Raw genomic sequence first — 13,309 nt, 5'->3', positions numbered from 1 at the left:
TGCCCACATCCAAAATGCCCGACGCACCCTCGCCACTGGTGCCCACCTCCAAGATGGCCGCCGCTGTCCTTCCTCCGCCTCAATAGTCGGTTGGCTTCCCCAATCCAAGATGGCTGCCTAGCACAGAGGAAAGCGGCGCTCTAGCGTGGCCAGGTCTGTGATGGGACCGGAAGCCTTTTCTATCCGTGCCTCCCCGCCCTCTGGGTTCTCTATGGTGACCCTGCTCTGGTCTCCAATAGGAGGCGTGGGGGAGCTCGGGGCCCCGCCCAGAGTTTGATCAGCTGATGGCTGGCAATGTCTGTTGACAGCAGCAGCCTCCGCGGCAGGACTGGGTGTAAGAGGCTGGCGGTGGGGGAGGGGATCGCTGCGAACGCCCTCAAGTCCCCTGGGGCTGGGGGCAGGGCGGTGAGAGGGAGGGACGTTGCGGGAGGGAGGACGGGGCCCTGCCGGCAGCCCCAGCCCGGCTCCTGTGTGTCTCACCCTCAGGGCTGTGAGAGGCCTTGGAGGGCCAGGCTCCGAGGGGGGCCCCGCTTGCCCTAGAGAGGAAAGGAGCAGGGAGTAGAGTGGAGGGACTTCAGCCCACACACCAGAGCAATGCAGGAGAGCTGGGGCTGGTGTGTGGGCAGGTGTCTGAGGGGCTGCTGCTGCGGGGGAGCGGGGTCTGGAAATAAAGAGATGAGAGGGGAAGTGATGGCTTGGGACAGAACAGACAAGAAGGGGAAGAAGGATAGGCGGGGAGAGAAGGCTGGGGAAAGAGAGAGAGAATCATAGCTGTGAAAGCTGCGAGAGGAAGAACAGATGGGAGGGGAAGTAGGAGGGGTATGTTTGTGAGAACTGGGGAGGGAAACCCTACTGTTTCCAAATGAAACTTTTCCCCTGTGTGTCTTGTGATTTATTTATTTGTTTTATTTGATCAGATGTGAATCCAAATGGAGCACTCTGAAGGAGGAGACCAAAACCAGCAGCAGCAGCCTTGGGGGAAGCTGATCCGGTTAGGTGCTGATGAAGCAGAGCCCCATGTCTTACTGCTGAAAAGAGAATGGACAATTGGGCGGAAGAAAGGTAAGATGGCGTGTGATTTGCTAGAGGTCGGACTAGGTGATCATAGTGGTCCCTGCTGGCCTTAAAAATATATGAAGATGGACTCTGAGACATGACAGGTATGTTGGTATCTGGTGTTAGGATAAGGTGGAGATAGGTTAGAAGAGGCTCACCTCAATGCTTGCCACAAAATCCCTTGTTCCCTACTCTGTCATTTCCATGAGAGAAAAGTTGTGCTCTCTCCCTGTCTTTGGCTTTCTTTTTTAATGGGGTTCTTGGTGATATCACAAACACAATGATATCGCAATCCCGTGAATTTGTCTTGTTGATTTCCCTGATTGTTTCTGTGCAATAAAAAAGCACTACATTTCAAACCAAGTTTTGTCATGTCATACCCATTTTGTCACTACTCTCTCCTTTAGCTCTTGTGATTTAAAAAAAAAAAAGTGGTGTGGGGCTTGGTGGGGCTGTACTGCTACATTTTCACACTTCAACACACACCTACAATCCAAAAAGCCTTAATTCTTCTGGCTGCATGATGGTTGCTAACATTAAAATAATTTCTGTGAGAGTTGATTTGAAATGCAAGTGTTTCTGGGTTTAAAAGTGTTGACTATTTGACTTAATTTTAAGGCAATTCCATGTTTAAGGCAAATTATCCACTTAACCTTGCACTGTGCCAACTGGCACTAACTTTAGTTGCCTGTCCATCAACTTAGTGCATATCATGTTGTAGCACCCAGCATCAATGAAAGTATATTATAGTTTATAGACTCTATATGGTCAGTCAAAATGGAATTCATGGAACATATTATAGGGAAAATCTAAATATCTTTTGTCTGTTAAATTCAGTACCATACGTTTGTTGCCCTTTTTGATGACTGTATTGCTAAATGTGGCTAATAACCAACAAGATGTCCACACTAGGAAATCTTCTAGTTGAATTTCAGTCGGCTTACATGGCAGATAAAGATTGACTTTTGCCTGCTGAATTGCTCTCATAATCATTTAACAGTTAGATTACTAAAGTGTTCAGTTAGAAAAATACATAACCAAAATTTGCTATCTACTCCTCAGCAAAACATTGTTGGCACCATTATCCCATTAGAAAAATATGTGGGATTCTGGAAAAATTCATTTAGTCCATGCTGTTCCTCTCTTCTTCCTGGCCCTTACACTATATTCCAAGAGCCACAAAGAGTAGATGGGGTACACCGGTGTGAAAGTACTATACTACTTCTGAGTGAAACTACGGCATTCTAATCACTTTCAGCAAGAATCACAAGGTCATGAAGTTGTGCGACACAAGTTGTACTCAGAAGCTGTTAATTGTCCCATGGACATCAGTTGTGGAAAAATAGTGGTAAACTATTATCGGGGGGGTTTGGTAGGTGACTTATTTATTTCTAGATCTGCTGCACCCAGATGTCTCTCTGCCTTGTCTAGGGAGGATTGAATGTGCTGGGAAGTAATTCAGGGCCAGACTATGAATGGGAGGATATGAATCATGTTCCTTAGTTATGGCCTCTCTTACAAGGGAAGTATTGTTGCAAGATGGAATGGTGTCTTATCTGTGGAGCCTTGAATATGGCTGGGAAGGAGGGATTAAGGTGGTGTCAAAATGGTGAAGGTTCCCATCACCCCTCAAATCATTACTAACCTTCCCCTTAATACTCCTGGCTAATGGCAGTGAACTGCGCTGGATTTTAAATTTTCTTTGTCTTTAATAATCTAAAGATGGTGCTAACACATACAAGAAAATCTTATTTTTAAAAGAAGAGTTTTAAGTGGACTGATCAGTCTCTGTGATGGGATCTGCCTATGTAGATACTCATGGGATATTTATAAACATATTGATCATAAACATTTTCTTTTTAAGGTTGTGACTTGTCCTTTCCTGGCAACAAACTGGTGTCTGGAGATCACTGTAAGATTACAGTGGATGAAGAATCTGGACAAGTATCATTGGAGGATACCAGGTTAGCCCTGCTTTAAACTTTTATTACTGGTTGCTAGAGTAAAATTCTGTTTAGTGCTCATGAAAGGAGCTAGCTGTACATATCAGAGAGTAGTTGGTAAGTCTCTTATTTTTTAGGTGTTAGTTTTTTCCAACAATGCCTAAAACTCATCCCCTCTTCACCCCTCCCCCCCCATGGAATGCCTAGCTTACTGGATGAAAAACAAACTGATGGTGGGGAGGGCCTGGTACTTTTGTATACTGTGTGTCTTATTATGTGATTGCAATTATAGCATTGTGAAAAAAATTATCAGTGATTTTAGGAGTTTTTAAAAACTGTTCATGGTGAATTAGTATATGGCATACTCATTCCTTATATTATCTCTCTTCCCTACCTCCATCCCCAGCTTCTGGGGGGAGGAAAATGCATTTGTACTGACAACCTCAAAAACGTGCAATGGATATGAATAGAGATTCCTTTTGGTGTTTAAAATATCTCTGAAGGTAGCTAGTATTTCATAGGAACTTTGGGGCTTGAAGGGTTGTCTGGATTTTGGCTTTATTTATAGTTTGAGCTCCCTTTTGGATCTATGGTAACGAGCACCGTATAAATACTTATGCCTATTGTATTATATTTTGAAATTATTTTGTCACCTCAAGCACTTCAGGTGGAGAGGAGAGAGAGAGGGGCCTAATAGGTAACATTATAAATCATTAAACTTAATTAAATAATTGAAATTGCTCAATACAACATTGTAGCTGTTGATGTTGCCATTAGTCATTTGTTATCAGAAGTTTTTTTTTTTTTTTTTTAGTTCTTTCCTCTAATCAGTATTTCAGGGAGTTATTATGTAGTGATATAATGCTTACATGAATCTTTCCACAATTAGGGCCTTTATGTGCTTAATTTAGGGCTTGTCTACACTTACATTTTATAGAGGTCTAACTTGCTGGCTCTGGGGTGTGAAAAATCATCCCCCTGAGCGCAGCAAATCTGAGCGCTTTAAAGCACTAGAGTAGGCTGGCTCCGAGCGCTGGGAGCCGCTCGTCCCCTCGTGGAGGTGGATTACCAGGAGCTTCCCAGCGCTTGCTTGTGACCACACTTGCACTTCAAAGTGCTGACGCGGGAGTGTTCCCGCGACAGTGCTTTGAAGTTTCCAGTGTAGCCATGCCCTTAGCTCACCATGAGTAGTCAATAGAACTACACCATAGTGCATAAAGTTCAGCACATAAGTTTTTGCGGGATCAGGTCCAACAAACTTGCTCTTCTGGGAGAGATTATTTCCTGCTGGGTTATAAGAATGCTGGTGAGAGCTTATGCAGTGTTGTTCTAGCCATGTCAGTCCCAGGATATTAGAGACACAAAATGGATGGGGCAATATCTTTAATTGGACCAACTTCTGTTGGTGAGAAAGACAAGTTTTGAGATACACAGAGCTCTTCAGGTTTGGGAAAGGTATTCTCAGCATCACAGTTAAATGCAAGGTGGAACAGATTGTTTAGCATAAATAATTAGCACATACTGTAAGGGACTGTTCAAGGTAGAATGGCCCATTGACACCTCTATAGTCATAGAACAAAAAGAGGGGGTTAGTGCTTTACAGCTTGTTGTAATGAGCCATAAATCCAGTCTCTCTGTTCAGTCCATGATTTTTAGTGTCGAGCGGAGTAATACATTTAAGCTCCCAGGCTTGTCTTTTGAAAGTGTTGTTGTGCAGGTTTCCTTTGAGGAAGAGGACTGATAGGTCAGATATAGAGTGATTGCTTTGTGAAAAGTGTTCACCCACAGGTGATAGGATGTTTTTGACTTGTTTCATTTTCTAATCACTACTGTAGAATGAAGCGATTTACTGGTTTCACCCACATAGTTATTGGGACATTGTTTAAGTTAGCTGGGATGTATAATCTTTCTTGCCTGTTGCAGGATGTATGGGGTCTAGTCAACAGTTTCCTTTGGCAAAATTTAACTAAGGCCTTGTCTACACTGCCACTTTACAGCGCTGAAACTTTCTCGCTCAGGGGTGTGCCCCTGAGCGCTGCAAGTTTCAGCACTGTGAAGTGGCAGTGTAGACAGTGCACCAGCACTGGGAGCCACATTCCCACCTCTGGTAGCTACTCCCCTCGTGGGGGTATGTTTTTTTTTTTTTTTTTACAGCTACAGTTTTTTGCCGCTACTACACAGCCATGTTAAAGCGCTGCCATGCTAGTGAAGACATGCCCTTACTTATCCACTCCCTCCTCGTTCTCTTGATCAGAGTTGGTAGATATGATGTTGCAAGTGGGATTCTTTCCGGGGCCAGAAACTTACTTCTGACACTGATTTAGGCCACGTATTTTTTCTTTTTATAAGGTAGGAAATACTTTTTATCTTTGTGTGTAGGGAAAAGTCTTGAACAAGCAGAAGTTGCAGAGTAGAAAGCACGAAGTATCATGAGCAACTGTAATCTGTCTGCCTAATAAAGGGCTTAGGGACTTCATCTAGCAGTTCAGCTGTCCCACACTTGACAAGGTTGAAAACGCAAAAAATAGACCCTGACAGTTCCAAGGGAGTTCCATTCAGAGGAGTGCTGCCTGCTGTGCTGGCAGAATTAACCTAGATCAGTGCAAAGTGCGGAGTGGAATGATCAAACCCTGAATGAACAGACCTGACCGTGTGGGAGCTACAGTCAAATTTAACAACGTGTGAATGGAATTCTCAAGCAGGAATTTGAAGTGGGTCACCGCATCCTAACCACAACATTTATCTTTGCCTTCTAAGGCTATGTCTACACTATGGACCTTATAGCTGCACCACTGGAAGGTCTCCTGTGTAGCTGCTCTATGCGGACAGGCGAGAGCTCTCCCACTGGCATAATTAAGTCACCCCCAAGAAGTGGTGGTAGCTATGTCAGCAGGGGAGTGTCTCCCACTGACATAGCGCTGCCCACAGAGGTGCTTTGTAGGTGAAACTTATGTTGTTCAAGGGGTCGTTTTTTTCACACCCCTGACTGACAAAAGTTTTGCTGACAAAAGTGCTAGTGTAGACAAAGCCTAAGTCTTCTCTTTCTACCCTTCTTCTGCCATAATATATATTCCCTCTGACCCTCAACTCACGTGTCAGATCCCACACACACACAGCTTGCTCTCCAGACACTGTAGGAGAGCTCAGGTGGCTAGCTAACAAAAAGGGGCAGCCAGTAGAAGAGAGTAGCTAACTACTGAGCTAACTAAGACTTTGCTGTCAACGTTGCAAGAGTGTAGTTTGTGGAAGGGTGGAGCTAGATGCACTGTTAGCCCCACTGAAAGGCTGCAACCCGAAGTAATGCCTCTCTTCCACAACTGAGAACATGGCATGTTATATTTTCACATACCTGACAAAAAGGAAGAGGGCCTTTTATATATTCTGTCTGTGCATGGGTGAGAGTTGACTTAAAGCACTGTAACCACACATGGAATAGGAAGACAGTCCTGACTGCCTTACTACTTGCAGAAGATTAAGCTTCTCCTCTCTCAGAATTTGTCTGAGACCTCTGATATTCAAGGCCTGTTGTCAATATCAGCTGAGCTATACAGAGTCAAACTGGCCATAAGAAGTTGTATATCTAAGCTTTTTCCACCCCGAAAGTGCCTTGGCTAGTCTACACTGGCAATACTAAAGTGCTGCCACGGCAGCGCTTCAACATGGCTTGTGTGGTCATGGCACAGCGCTGGAAGAGAGCTCTCTCAGCGCTCTAAAAAACCCACCTCCACAAGGGGCGTGGCTCCCAGCGCTGGTGCACTGTCTACACTAGGGCTTTACAGCACTGAAACCTGCAACGTTCGGCGGGGGGGAAGGGTTCACACCCCTGAGTGAGAAAGTTGCAGCACTGTAAATTGCTGGTGTAGACAAGCCCTTAGCATTTACTAGAAGAAACAATACTGTATTAGATTACTTAATCAGTTTCATTCACGGAACAGTTGGCTTGTCCCAGGGAAAAGCAATTAATTCTTTCTTAAAAACAAAAATTCAAATGCAACTCATGAGATTGAGGTAGACTTTGGAAGGGCCTTTCCCTGTCCTCCATTGGGCAGTTTTTGTGTGTGTGCCTGCATTAAATAAGCAAACTACACTCTTAACTTTTGGATTGGCCCTTCCAGAGCCAAGAGGCACATTGATGGAATCATATGGGATCACTTGCACCGCTATACCCTACCCAAATGGGAATTGGGTCAGGATACAGAGATTTATATTTCTAGTCTTAAGAAAAGTGTTGTGGGATCTTTTATGACCTGGATTTACGTTTCATCTGATAGCTGAGTTTCCTTCTCCTCTCACTCCAAAACAATACAGCTGGTTGGCATTGGTTTAGTACTGAATCACAAGGAATGTCTGTTGGACTTGGGACATATTAGACTTTCTTCTTCACTTGCAGTGCAATGATTTGTAGTGCCTGATAAATACATAAATTTAGCCATTTTTGATGTTTGTATGTAAAAAATCCATTTTGTGATAGCCAGACACTCCACAAAGTGTTAGACTTCTCTGGTTAGAGCCCTGAAACTGGATATGACACACAAAATAATGTGACAATTTCCTGTATTATTGGCTAAGATCTAATTTTAAACATTCAGTTTTCTTTAGTGTTTAGCAAAAACTTGGGTGCTTTTCTTTGAGTGATGTGATTTCACCCCCGCCCCCCTTTCTATTAAACAAGTGAATCTCTGGGCAGCTGGAGGGGGAGAAACTTTGACCAAAGATTGCTCATCTGCTGCCCTACTGATTTCCTCATTTGGCTTTAAGGATGATGATTTGGGCCCTGGTTCACCAAATGACTAGTGTCGTCAGAGATTTGTTCAAGTCAGTGGGAGTCTGCAGGAGCACAGAGATTCACCTGCATGGAAATGTGTGTGGGATTCAAGCTTTGGTGTTGATTTGGCAGCAGTTTTGGCATGTTTTTTCCTCCCAGTAGCAAACTTCACTGTTTGATATCCAAGAGTGCACATCTTTCTAATAAGTATTTAGCTAAAACACCTTAAAGTCCCTTATGCCCATTTTGGGATTTGGCAGAACTGCTTAATAATTATGTTAAAGGTACTTATAAAACCCTTTGTATTGAAATTTTTTAAAGTTCATATATTTGCCCTCATTATGGCAATAAATCTTGGGGCCAGAAACCTTCTGAAGATCGCTAAGAGATATTCTTTATTTTGTCAGACTGAGCTGTTTTTTTTCCCTCCACCTGATATTTATGTACACTTCAAAACAAGACTTGAGACTTTGTGTCTGTGGGTTTTGCGTCATCACGTACATAGACCACTGCTTAAACACTCAGATATGACTCTTATTTCATTAGAGTAGTGGTTGTGTCCTTCTGCTGAAACCTGTCCAGATGGGTAATGTTGCAAGCAGAGTTGTTCCCTTTGATACTTTGCATGAGTAGCCAGCCTATGATATAACTGTAATCCAAATTAGTGCAATTGTTTCATTGTATAAAATAATCCCTGAAAATTCTTCTGCATTACTTAAAGGAGACTTGTAACGGTTTCTTTAAAAATTGGGCATTCCCCCCCCCCCTTTTTTGTTGTTGCTGTTTTACTATTATGAAGAAGGCCCAAATGGTTTGGGTTTTTTTGTATTTGTTTGTTTGTTCTGGAGTTTTGCTGGCAGATCTCCAGCAGGTCTCAGTGGTCATTTTGAGCAATAATACTTGATTGAATGAGATTGAAGAAGTTTTAGTCAGTTTTTTTTAATCTTTAACAATGGTTTCCTTGGTTCAAAATATTTCTTTGTCATTTAACATAGGTAAATAATAACAAATCAAAAATGTTCTTTTTCACAGTTTGACTAAAATTCCTTTCCCCTCCTAATTGCTCAACTTTCATTCTCTTGACTTTGGTGATGCACTTTGCTGTTTCTCCGGTCATCATAGAGTCTTCCAGCCTCAGCAGGAGCTGTATTTCTAATGTAAAAAGACAAGGAGAAAATATTTATTTAAGTTTTCTACTCTTTTAAAAAAAATTTTTAATAAAGGAGCAAAAAAGGAAACAAGTCCAATGTTTTCCCTCCCCTCTGCAGGGGACCTTCAAAACAGCATTTCTTGCAGTTTGCGCTGTGTTGGTTGACTTATCCATGTACAATATAAAAGTGTGTCTGATGAGGGGGAAGCAATATATTTCTTGACTGAGAAATCACTTAGTGCCACCTCAAAAGTGATTTCTCCTAGCAGTGCTTCTGACTTCCTATCGTCAATCTTTCTGGATATTTAACAATCTCTTTACTTTCTCTTCTTGTGTAAATAGCTGACTGAAGGCCTTTCTTCTGAGCCGTTTTTGTTTAAAAGGGTAAATAATGAGAAGAGAAGGATGGGATTTGTTTCTAGATAATTTTCCACCATGAAATAGAAACTAACTATGGTACGTTTGGGAAAATCTGGGCTGTGGTCTGGGTGAGTAACTAAGTTCATCCACAAGATGGCAGTAAAAATTTGTAGTACCGAAGGTTGGCATAGACAACAACAAAAAAGCCCCAATGTTCTGTAGGCATCTTTATACATATAGTATTAGTTGCTGAGGTTCTTGGATGGCAGAAATCTGAACTCCTTTAGTTCTATGAGGCTTTTAAAAAATGCTAATATTGCAACAGAGCTGAAATTACTAATTTCAGTGTAATTTGACTTGATTTTAAAACACTTATAGCAACTATATGAAGTGGTACATCCCAAAAAGAATGAGTCAAGATAGATATAATTAGATATTTAGTCAGTAGCTGGTGGTACCGTGCACTGATGTGTTTCCAAATTTAAGTCTTCAGATAATTTTTTTGAAGGTTGTTTCCACTTCAAAATGATTCCATCTAGCTTGGCTTTTAACTCCATTTAAGTGCATGTACATGTTCTTTCCCCCTATTAACTTTCTTAGGGTTGCCAGGTGTCCAGTTTCCACCAGAACACCAGGTCAAAAAAGGACCTTCCCCTGCCTGGTGAAAATGAGTGAGTGAGGGTGGGGGAGAGTGAGTGACGGAGGGAGGGGGGATGGAGTGAGCGGAGTAGGGCCTCAGAGAAGGGGCAGGGCAAGGGTGTTTGTTTTTGTGCGACTGGAAAGTTGGCAACCCGAAATAATTGAGGTAAACATCATTGGAAAAATAGATACTTCCTTCTTTTCTTCCTTCTGTCAGTAATCCACAGGTGGTAGCTCAAGAGTGTGATGTTGAAAACTTATAGACCTTAAAAAATAAAATAAAAAAATAATTCCAGCAATTCATTTTCTAACTCAAATAAGAATAAAATAACTGACTAGAGTCACTAATAACCAGAATCATTTCCAATCTTCAACCTTTGGCATTTTAAACTTTCAACATCTGAGAGGAGGAGGAGGAGGAAGGAAAGAAAGGCCAGCATGCGGTCCCTGGTTGTACAGAAAATGGGTTCTTCCACCCCATAAACAGTTTAAAAGAGAGTCAGATAGGTGGCTGACATGTTCTTCTACTTCTGTCCCTTTCTGTCTTCCAGAGTAACAGCCGTGTTAGTCTGTATTCGCAAAAAGAAAAGGAGTACTTGTGGCACCTTAGAGACTAACCAATTTATTTGAGCATGAGCTTTCACTTCATCGGATGAAGTGAGCTGTAGCTCACGAAAGCTCATGCTCAAATAAATTGGTTAGTCTCTAAGGTGCCACAAGTACTCCTTTTCTTTCTGTCTTCCGTTTATCTTAGCTGTAACTCATTCCGTAGGGAGCAATTCTCTAATTATTTTGAGCCATTCTCCAAATGTAAGGGATCGTTGTCTATCTGTCTATTAGCCACATGTTTCCTTCCCAGGAGCCGCAAACTAGCAATGAAGTCCTCAGCAACTCTGCAGAACAGCCCCACAGGGCAGATTTTTCCTGTTCAGTTATCTGGCTTCTCTTAATCTTGGCTACATTTTTTTTTTTTTGAGTACCAGCAATTTTCTCTGCTAATATCTCTCCCCCCACCTTCTTCCTCTCCCAATCAACCCCCACGATAATTATGAAAGCATTTGGGCTAAATAACTGTCTTTCTCTTTGCAGCACTAATGGAACAGTAATTAATAAACTGAAAGTGGTTAAGAAGCAGACATGCCCTTTGCAGACTGGGGATGTGATCTATGTTGTTTACAGGAAGAATGAGCCAGAAAACAGTAAGAGGATATCTTTTTTTTTTTTTTTTATGGCATTGGCTAGTCATAAGGGATACAAGGGAATATCAGATGGTGAGAATAGAGCTACTCAGTGAATGATAGAGCAAGTAACTTTTTAATATTAAAACCACATTTTTCATGATGTTGGGGGCCTTCTCTAGTTATCAGCATCATCATCTTCTATTATTTGTATTATGGTAGAACCTATAGCCCGCGTTTGAAATTGGACCCTCATTTTGCTAGATACTCTATAAACACATAGTAGAAAATAGCCTGTGCCCTACAAAACTTAGTCTAATTAGACAAGAAAGATGAAGGCTTGGAGGAGAAATTGAGGCATAGAAAGGTGGAGAGACAAGCCAAAGGTCATGCAGTATGGCATTGGCAAAGCCAGAAATAGAATCCGGGTCTCCTGGGTCCAACCCAGTGCCATGAAATTGGTTATAAAGTATTTAGCATTTGTTACTTTAGTAGAAAACATTCAGTTTTTAGAGGTTTCCTTTATAATAGATGAAAGGTATAGGTATTTTAAATACTAAATTCTAGCTACTGTGTCCAAAACAGGAATGTAAATCCCTGAAATGAAATTTTATAGTGGGCAGATTGGGAGTGTAACAAGTTATTACACTGTCATATGCTCAGGAATTATTATGAAGTGATAGCTGCTACTGTAACGGGTGTGGTATTAAAACCCCAAATAAAACTTAAGCCCCAGATGAATTTGGTGCCTTAGACTTGTCTAAAGTGTAAGAAAGTATAGATGTCTTAGAATTTATGTTTGCAACTATGCCACGACAGGAAAATTTATAAGCTGTTTGTCCACAGTTTATTTTAGATGCATATAACTGTTGGAAGCTGAATTCCCTTTTGTAACCTCACCATCAGTTTTTAGACTCTGGATTTATCAATTTGTGACGTCGGTTTTACAGGAAAGCAGTGACACATGTGCACACACTCTAAATCTATATCTCTATATCCACTGTCTCTTTTGTTGATCCTTTTGGGGATTTTACTGTAGTAGTCAATACTAGTTGAGGAATTCATTTACCCCGTTGTTCCAAGATAGATTCAAATGTTCTGAGGTATTAATTTTCTTTTAGTTAAAATGTATTTGAACAGGGCTGCTTAGTGCCTAAGTACCTATCATTCAGTTAAAGTTCTGAGTCCTGATTTTTTTTCATCCCCTGTGCCTTGAAGGACTGAGAGTGAGCTTAGCTTTGGCATGTATAGTTGTCTTATTTAAGCAATTCTGAAGCAGACTAAAAAGAGTCCTGCATAGTTCCTTTGCTAGTAAGATTGATCACAGTGCAGATTTAGAGGGTGTTGGAAGGACCTAAATGGTTGAGGATAAAAAGCAAGGGGACACAATGGGATCTCTGGGGTTCTGTTAGGAAGCTGGAGGGTTCCCACAGGCTGGAGAAGAAAAGAATTTGCTCTGATTTGCTTTGTAAGTAGGTTTTGGGTTAGTCGGTGAATGGCATTTGGGTAGTGGCTTAAAATGTTATATGGAATTTGATTGTTAACTTTAAACTTTTTACAATAAAATCTAAGGAAAATTATATAAAAAATTGAATTTACGAATAGTTAGAGCTCACCTCTCAGCCTTCTGGAGAGAACATCCAGTACAGTTGTATTAGTAAGAGTAGTCACAGCTTATCTTGACACACAGCAGAATTTATAGTTAGGAAGTGTTTAAGCCTCAATTTCTATGGTTGGCACAAGCTAAATTTCAGACAAAGCCATTCAGCTTGGTCTGAGAAGAATAGATCTAACTGTTCTGTTCCTAATTACCTCCTAAGTAGCAGCATTAACATTGGCTATAACAGCAATCTCTTGTTGGCCCTCTCCATTTTAGGAAAAGTATGAGAAGCAGCCAACTGTGGGTAGGAGTTGGTGAGAGTAAGAGGGAGAGAAATAAAAACACTTTTAAAATTATAATAAAATTTCTACCATTTTCTCTCCTTTCAGATGTTGCTTATCTCTATGAATCCTTCAATGCAAAACAAGATGTAACTCAAGAACCAGTAGGTAAGTAAAACTATTAGTTCAAGACTAAAAGGGAGATGAGTGGTTGTGACTAATTGTAGCCGTTTTAAGAGAGCTTGATTCCTTCAAATCTTGTTAATTGACTCTGTTGAAGCCATGACCTTTTGAGGTTGCCTATCAGAGAGATGTTCTTTCCACTCCCTTTTCTGTT

The 13,309-nt window shown here is 41.4% G+C and overlaps 2 protein-coding genes across 9 annotated transcripts in view; one reads left to right on the top strand and one right to left on the bottom strand.

The window, feature by feature from the left end:
* Nucleotides 1-256: 256 nt before the first annotated feature.
* CHFR (checkpoint with forkhead and ring finger domains) overlaps nt 257-13,309 on the top strand; it is a 28,879-nt gene continuing 15,826 nt past the window's right edge. For 3 of the 7 annotated variants that reach the window (XR_012155151.1, XR_012155147.1, XM_073313566.1), the window contains exons 1-5: nt 257-334; nt 918-1,062; nt 2,921-3,020; nt 11,003-11,112; nt 13,081-13,140. Coding sequence is in view for 1 of the 7 variants with exons in the window: in XM_073313566.1 (XP_073169667.1) it covers nt 930-1,062; nt 2,921-3,020; nt 11,003-11,112; nt 13,081-13,140 (403 nt within the window). In the remaining 6 variants the exon portion in view is untranslated. The other 4 variants (XR_012155150.1, XR_012155149.1, XR_012155148.1 and 1 more) reach the window with 4 other exon arrangements.
* The window catches only part of LOC140898940 (uncharacterized), an 82,042-nt gene continuing 77,431 nt past the window's right edge, over nt 8,699-13,309 (bottom strand). Inside the window, exon 8 of one of the 2 annotated variants that reach the window (XM_073313563.1) lies at nt 8,699-8,916. In XM_073313563.1, coding sequence (XP_073169664.1) covers nt 8,829-8,916 — 88 coding nt within the window. In that variant the 3' untranslated portion in view covers nt 8,699-8,828. Of the gene's footprint in view, nt 8,917-10,119; nt 10,179-13,309 lie in introns of those variants that run through there. The other variant, XM_073313564.1, reaches the window with a different exon arrangement.

This window comes from Lepidochelys kempii, chromosome 15 (assembly GCF_965140265.1).
Source record: "Lepidochelys kempii isolate rLepKem1 chromosome 15, rLepKem1.hap2, whole genome shotgun sequence".
Taxonomy (NCBI): Eukaryota; Metazoa; Chordata; order Testudines; family Cheloniidae; genus Lepidochelys; species Lepidochelys kempii.
Note: the sequence above shows the minus strand (reverse complement) of the source record. Positions and strands in the feature narration are given on the sequence as shown.